Source organism: Sceloporus occidentalis, unplaced genomic scaffold (genome assembly GCF_023333645.1).
Source record: "Sceloporus occidentalis isolate IW3139 unplaced genomic scaffold, rSceOcc1.0.p SCAF_33, whole genome shotgun sequence".
Taxonomy (NCBI): domain Eukaryota; kingdom Metazoa; phylum Chordata; class Lepidosauria; order Squamata; family Phrynosomatidae; genus Sceloporus; species Sceloporus occidentalis.
In genome coordinates this window covers 7,865,244-7,873,359 of record NW_028317013.1, presented here as the reverse complement: position 1 = coordinate 7,873,359, position 8,116 = coordinate 7,865,244, and the positions used below count along the sequence as shown (strand labels likewise).

Genomic DNA, 8,116 nt, shown 5'->3' with positions numbered 1-8,116 from the left:
CTGCACATGATTCCAGTGCTACGTGTCATGCCTGCTCCAGGGTGCCTGCAGGATATCAGTTTTGATGCTTTGTCAGATTCAAGTTTAGTTTGGATTTCCACATCCAGCCAAGTTTGGTTCTGCTCTGTTCTGGACTACATCTGCTGCAATGTCAGGGCGCTGGTATGTGGCTGCACAACCCTAGGTGCTCAACACCCGGGTGAGTGTGGTCGCCCTGTACCAGGCCCTGTCCGACTCCACTACTGCTCAATACCTCCTGAACAACATCTTTGGGCGCGCTGGGTCTTTACAGTTGTCTGTATGGACCCAGTTCCTGACAGCAACTACCTATTTGTGTGTGTTGGTGGATATGATGTGTATTTTACACACTGGGAAGCAGTTATGATTTTAAGAGGGCATCTTATAAAACAAAAACAAAACAGCCTCACATCCCACCAAAAAAGCTTCTTTATAATTCAGGAAGGGGCTGATTTGGATAAGGAATACATTCTATGGCATTACTAACAAATATTAAAGGTTACTTAATGTCTTTAGAGCTCTGACACATAGACTAGATAGTTGATGTTTTTATTGTGACTAATACCCCATTTTGTGATCTTTTTGTATGGAAAATTTTGTAATGTTAAATGCATCCAATGCCCCAGACTGGGTCACACGTGTTTCTCCATGGTCTACACATAAGGTAGGTTTATAATACTTACATACTGCTTCTTAACATTGTGCAGACTAATTTAATGTATAGAACTGTAAAAATTTAGGATTTGAAAAAAGGCCCATTATTGCACATGCCATCATTCAATATTGGAATGACTAAAGGATGTGATAAATCTTTCTTTTTTAAATGATAAATAGGGAATCAATATACAGTATAATGTAAAAAACAATAATTCTACTCCAGTTAATTATTCCCCTTTTAACGATGTCTGATAAAAAAAAAAAGCACACTATCTGATGAAGTCTGGGGAACTGAATCCTGAAGGATCGCTGAGAATGTTACAGTTCTTTAATTCGGTATTTTATCTCTCCTCGTTTCTGTATGTTCTTTATTCTTCTCGCTTAAAATGTATCCCTGCCAGCAGAAATCTCCCCTCCTGAGCGCTATGATTAAGGAATGAGCTGCTGAAATTCCCATATATGGAAACTGGTTTCAACTTTTTTTTTCCACTGCGAACCAGCTGTGCCAGAGTCATGTCAGACTTCCAGAAGAACTTCAGTGTTCATGCATTATATTATTTATTAAGCTTCCAAAAATACTTTTTTGTACAAGACATTTACAGTTTATCATATATAGGGGGTGCAAATTTAGCATTTTTTTTATTTGACAATACTTTGTACATTTCTAGATCATCCTATAACTTCCAACCACATACATGTTCATCCTATTCACAGTGTTTATCCGAATGACGAGTGATGATAAAAATGTTTTTAAAAAGCAGATGCATTTCAAAATGTTCTCAATAATAAACAATAGAAAATGTTGATGTTACAAAACCTAATGAAAAGACACTCAAATCTTGTTAGCCTCTCCTATCATGATATAATCAGAGGCAGGCTAGCACAGGGTGAAGCAGCAAATGCATTGCGGGCACAGCTGCAAAAACGCCGGTCGCTAATAGAAACTTTATTGACTTGTACATCCACGGACTCCCATGGTAGATGGTGGGATAATACACAGACTTTTCATTTCACGAACACGACGAGTCTTCTTCTAAATGCTTTCTATATGGAATATTTTTGATGTATACCAGTGCGTAATCAAAAAGGAATGGTTAATGTGCATTAAGTCCATGGAAGGCCTGGTAACCTGCAATCCAGAAAGTAAGGCCGCATAAACAGCCTAAAGCTCACATGGCAACCATGCTAAGTAATCCCATTAAATGAGCACAGTATTAAAGGGAATGGGGAAAAAAACTGCAAGTAAAACACACAAAATATGAAATATAGCTCAGGATAGTGGACCAATAATCAGAGCATCTCAGTAATAGCCAACCCTACCCTTGAATACGTTTTATATAGGATTGAACATGAGAGGCCAATATCATTCTTGGGTCTCATTTTGAGCTTTCAACCTCAGCTCATCGTCGGAGCTTTCAAACTCAGCCGAAAGTTGCCAGCCTGTGTATGCAATTTGATGTTTTTTGTTCATCTGCAAAATTGTTCATAGTGATTAAATCACTAACTGTATCACAAACTTTATAAGGTTTATTTATGCACTAAAGCATGGTCTGCAGGAGAGTTTCAGTTTCTGCTCACCAATGTTATTGTGCTAATACAAGGCCTACCCTAGTATGTTTCTCCTGTGTGAAGGCCTGAGCCAGCCTTGCATATTGCATAGTTTGGTAATTTCTTCAAGAAATCTAATCGATTTAGTTATTTATTTAGTTATAGGGCAAGTGAACTAATCTTATACGAGATGCTCACCAGGGTTAGCTCTTCATAATGCTTGGTGTAGCCAGTGATTTGAAACTCCAACTTTCCAGCAAACAAAACTGCAAACTCCAGCTTTAATGAATAAACATCCAAGTGGATTAATGACTATCCATATAACAAAAAGACAAATGCATTTACTTGGCACCTTCCTGTAAAGTTTAAAAAACCAAAGATCAACATTAAATAAATATCATTTTTTTCTGATTGGTAAAGGAATTGCTGCATATAGCCTGCTTGAACTATGATGGAATTTACTTGTTGAGCCAGAATCGAACAGACTTCCCTTTTAATTTCTTTACTTCAGCCATTTTGGCACTTCCACCTAAAGAGGAGATAAAAAAAAGCGTCAATAATCTGGATTATTTGCAAAATACTGGGACATTCGCCACTAGTGAAATAAACCTGGGAAGTAACAAAAGATAAAACAAGTGTAAACAAACGTTATACCCCAGTTATGGTTTTATACAGTGAGTCTTCGGAGGTTAGATTAATTCTAGGTATGCAGAGACATGCAGGCACGGTGCTTGCAGAGCCTAGTATGGTTAAAGGGACCACCATGCACAAACACTGTAATATATACAAGACCTATTTTTTGGACTGCCAAAAGAACCGTCAGTAGTTTATTTTCAAAATCCAAATCTATAAACAATATGTCCTTAAATGTAGCACCTTATATTCAACCACCAGAGTTGAAATTGTTTTTTTTTTCTGGTAGCAGCCCTCCTCCTTTTCTAGCAGACGTCAAATAATTCTTATATTGCATGATAGAAATAATATGAATAAAAATAAATGATGTAACAATATTACCCGAAAGGTCCTTTTATAATTAATCAACATTTATGATGTTTTTGTTTATAAATTGGAATAATTTGACTATTTTAAAGGACCTTCAAACAAGAAATAATATGGTATTTACTTGTAAAAGTATTGTTTAATTCTTCAACTCTATATAAAAGTGACAAGACAAATACCACATTTTTGGCAAATCATTTTTATAAAATACTGCCCTTTCAAGTACTGTTTCAGTTCCTACATATGCAGTAGGATTCTAGACCATGGTGTATGTTGGGGTTTCATTATCTTCTGCTCACCTTCTTAAGTTGTTTGATGTTACTGGATCTGATGGATTCCAGAAGTTGATCCCTGGAGTTCTTTTCTGATGGTCCGGTCTTTTCCACTATCCTTCGCTGAGAAGCAGGAGAGAGTGAGTTTCTTATGTTTTCATTAATAAGTGGGGGTGCCAGAGGAGCTAGAGGTGGAGGCGGTGGTGGAGGGGTAGGTACATCTCCTTTCTTTGAGGTAACTTTCTGTGCATTCTTTTTTGATGGCAATGGTGATGACTTGGGGGAAGCTTTCTGAGGAGGAACAACTTTGGGTACTTCCAAACAGTCTTTCTTGTTGTTAGTACCCTGAGACATGCGCTGCTCTGCCAACCTGCGCTGCCTTTGTTTGTCCATGTTACGGCTTAGCAGGTTTGTTACAGTCATGCGCGGCCCTGCCAGCTCAAAGTGATAGCCAAGTTTAAGTAAAGTGGTGTTCTCCTTTAAAATTTTAGCAATCTCCATCTCGGTTTTGCCCCCACAGATGTGGCGCTGGTTGTGGAATCGTAATTCTGTAAGGGTTGTATTGTGCTGCAGAGCTCTAAAGATTGCTAAGATGCCTTTACCTGTGATTTGATTGGAGTCCAAATTAATGCTTGTGATGGTCTTGTTTGACTTCAGCATCGCTGAGATGGCCAAAGCAATGTGGTCATCCGCACGCGTGTTGGCCAACGAGAAGATCTTAACCATTGTGTTGAATTCTAGAGCCTCTGTAAAGCTCATTAATGTTTCTATCGTTATGCAGTCTGAGTTGTTCAGGTTAAGGTCTATAATTTCACTGTCATTATTTTTCACTTTCTCTAACAGATCATCAAAGATACTGGAAGATTCATCCTCTTTATTTGAGTCTGTCTGATTCTGGGTTCCATTTTCAGGAATTTCAGATCCTGGCTCTACAGTTTTTAGCAAATTCTTCTTGCCCTCCTCTTTTAAAGCATTCTCTTCAGACGCAGACTTATTGCTTACTGCTTTCTCTTTTGTTGCTGGAGTTTTGTTAATCGTTTCTGGTGGCTTTTCTCTTTTATCTTCTGCTTTCTTGTCTGTGGTCTCCTTTGTTTTCTCTTTCTCTTCTGCCTTCTTAATATTTTCTTTGTCCTTTCCTGTTTGTTTAATGCTCTTTTCTTCTATGGGTTTTCTAGACTGGACTCTCTCCGTCTTATCCTTATCCTTGGTGTTGCTGTCCTCTCCCAACTTCTCCGCTAATTTTGTAACCTGTGTATCTTTAGGTTTCTCATTGTCCCTCCTGAAGGCACTTCTCCTTGTCTTGGCATCCTTTATGTCTTCTGACCCTTTGCTGCTGTGGGTGTCCTGTGTTTTCTGTTCGGTTTTCTTTTCTTCTGGCTTTGGTTTCTCCTTTATTTTCTCTTGAACTTTTTCATGCTGCAACCGACAGTTCAACAAATGTTTAGCTGATACAAATGAATTCCCTTGAGGGCCAGTGCAAAAAAACTCAAGTACTTAAATAAGTGATCATAAACAGGTAACTTCACCTAGAGCTAACATTAGGTGGTGTATCTCACTGGAAGACAAAACACTTCTTGAATGGACATCATGTAGATGTAGATAAGAATACTGTTGTAGGATGGGTAGCTAGAATTACTTAATACCATAAGTTGATCGTTTTAATATACAGAAAGATTTTATTAACTATCTTAAGACACCATAACACTTTAGTAATTAGAATCATAGTATAAACGTATGGTATTAAATCTCTAAATGACAGGCGGGTAACAGCTGATTGCCCATGTTCCCTCCCACCTGATGGCTCCACATGAACCTCTTCACGTTGTACTTACTACTATTAGTAATTATTATTTCATAAGTAATTATTCGTTTTCATACTCATGCATCACTTACATCCACTGGCGCCTTGTTCTGAGCGAATCTCTCTCTCTCTGCCTCCCGTTGATGACTCGCTCGCTCCGTTTGGCTCCTGCTAAATCCAGCAGAGACACCGGCGTCCGGGTCTCCGGCATCCAACTCTTTCTCCAGTTGCTCCATCTCCTCAGGAGACAAGGTGGACAACAAGTTATCGATGTCCGGGTCTTCGCTCACCTGTCGCCGATACTTTGCCACCCGGGACATCTTGGAGATGCGATGAGGCAAAACGAGTGAGGGTTTATATGCTTATTAAGGGGAGAGTGGGGACAAGTACGCGCCAATATTATACTAATAAGAAAGTATAGATATATAACCCAGACCCTATAACAAACAGTATAGGCATACGTTAAAAAGAATCCAATACATGTACGCCCGAACTTCGACAAAAGGGATATTGGAGTTTTTACGATGTCCAAGACATGCCCCAGTCCGCCCCTTCTACCCTGTTGGGCGGGAAAGGCTCTCCCTCCCCACGGACTCGGGGCATTCCTGTGAATGTGCTCCTCATGCCCAAATTTAGATAGAGAAATCATGGCTTTTTATGGAAATCAGACAGCGAATCAGAGAAACAGAGGATGTAACCGAATACCATTATAAAGCTCAGCATATACAGATAACGCGAGCTGTGCGGGCCCCAGCACAGTAACTGCACTTTTTGTGGTAATGCATAAAAAATGTATGTTATATGTTATACTTGTTTTTTTGTTCTTCCTTATATATGTTATACACAGTTTATTGTGGCCAGAGGAAGCAGAACAGCACCTAGTTTGCACTATGCCCTGTCCCTAGAGTTCCTTGTGTCCTAGGTGAACCACATTTCCATTCTCCATCCTGAATGTAAATGCTTGCTGACTTGGGGCAAGAGGGCTGGCCTGGGGGTGGGGCAGGGAGGCAATTTTGGAGTGGCATGGGGAAGCACTGATGCACCATGGTCACATAACGTAAGGTAAAAGTGAGGCTGCAGTGTTAGTGATATGTGAGCAAGTGTATGCTAGTGTGAGCGTGTGTTAGCATGTATACATATACTTACACTAGCGTACACGTAAGTGTGAGTATGTATGTGTGCCAGTATGCACAGGAGGTCAAGGGGCCGATGGGACCACTTTGCTTTACTTGCCCCTCGTGCCATCAGCTAAGTAGCCTAGACGAGAGATGACCCAAAGCTAAACTGGTTATACTCCTTCCCTAAAACATTTTTCTTTACTAAAGTGTAAGGAACATGGATCTGTGGTTCTGAAAATGTCATAGCATGGTGCATTCAGTCATTAAAATATGTCCAGTGAGGATAATGAGCAACAGAGAGAGATTTGTGCCACTGAAGACAACACTTGAAGACAGGTCCTTGTTCTCCCCGTTATTGCCTAAAGAGCATAAGGGGAGGCATATGTTCTTTTAATATGTATAAAGTAAATATTTTAACTGGTGTACCAGGCTGCATGGGCATCGGCAGTAGCCTGGAGGGCCAGCTCGAATTCCTGCTCTCACATAGTGTTTTCATTGTTGAGAGCATCTGTACGTCACTTATGTTGCAGATGAATGCATGATACGGCTCTCCCAACTCAGCTTATGCTGCTCTCATGCAATTTTAACACCCAGTCATGTTAGGTGCCAGGGAACTTAAAATTGGTGTAACAAAGTTGTGTTAAAAAAATAACATACCTGTTGTGAACCAGTCATGAATTAGTAGAGTTTGCCTATATGTGTTGTACATGTTTGAGTGCAAGTGAATCAGACTGGGCTACAATCCTCCTTACGTTCAGGACAGAACTGGAAGAATTGTAGGGCTTGTCATTTTAAGCATGCCGAGGTGAACCAATCATATCTGTAGTAGTCTAATGAGGCAGGTAGTTATTTGTATTAACCATCATCAAGCTCATTTTCCTCTGTGGGCTATTACTTTTTTTTTAATGCCAGCTATAATTTGAAATGATTAATTTACGATATTGAGTGAGTAGGAAGACCCCATGGCAAGTACAATACGCTGTAAGCCAACTTTAGGACTAGAGGCTATTCATATGGAACACATTGGTCGGCAACACATAATGTTTGATTGAAAGTTAATCAGAAGTGTTATTCTAAATACGAGGGCAACTCAGTGTGTGCTTTCACTTAGTTGAGTGTTACGCCAACGGTCAAATGTTTTCTTGTGGGCCCAAGTGAATATTTAGCCAAGAAACGCCTGTCATAAATTGCGCGTCGTCAGTGGTGCATTTATTGGGGTGCTGCTGGACATCTTGTTGGGGTGTGGCCAGAAGTGGGAGTGGCCCACAAAGGATGGGGGCGTGGCTCTTGACACGTTTCCGTGCTTAGCTTCAGAGAGTTGGTCACATACCCTGGGCCAGTCCGGGGAAATCAGTGGCCCATAGTCCCCATTGCCAACAAAAGGGCATAGTGAGGCAGTTCATCAGGACAGTGGGCAAAAACCGAGACTGTCCTGTGGAAAACCAGATGATTGGTAGATAAGCTGAATACAAGCTGAATACCTGCCAATGACAATACCCCCTGCAAATAGTCTGCAACCACTATACGTCCCTGCAAACATATCATGAGTCCCAGCTCTGTATTCAGAGGGCATACATGCCTCATATACACCTTGAATCACAATGTTATCAGTAAATATCTATCTATCCATCCTGTATCTTCTCATACTCAAATAGAAGGGATGGGAGAAGTGGTATGTTGCGGCTCCTTGGTCCTGGATTGAG

At 40.3% G+C, this 8,116-nt stretch overlaps 1 protein-coding gene across 1 annotated transcript; it reads right to left on the bottom strand.

Moving 5' to 3' along the window:
* Positions 1-2,725: 2,725 nt before the first annotated feature.
* LOC149298390 (leiomodin-1-like) lies at positions 2,726-5,615 on the bottom strand. The gene is made up of 3 exons (XM_089487529.1): positions 5,388-5,615; positions 3,522-4,910; positions 2,726-2,752 (listed from the first exon to the last, which is right to left on the bottom strand). The coding sequence occupies exons 1-3, from the start codon at positions 5,613-5,615 to the stop codon at positions 2,726-2,728; spliced, it is 1,644 nt and encodes a 547-aa protein (XP_089343655.1).
* Between the last annotated feature and the right edge of the window lie 2,501 nt (positions 5,616-8,116).

Excerpts from the sequence above, each read along its gene's own strand:
- LOC149298390 (XM_089487529.1), bottom strand. The coding sequence starts at position 5,615 with ATGTCCCGGGTGGCAAAGTATCGGCGACAGGTGAGCGAAGACCCGGAC. Across the intron at positions 4,911-5,387 it reads AGAACAAGGCGCCAGTGGAT|CATGAAAAAGTTCAAGAGAA; the intron begins GTAAGTGATGCA and ends TGTCGGTTGCAG. Across the intron at positions 2,753-3,521 it reads ACATCAAACAACTTAAGAAG|GTGGAAGTGCCAAAATGGCT; the intron begins GTGAGCAGAAGA and ends TCTCCTCTTTAG.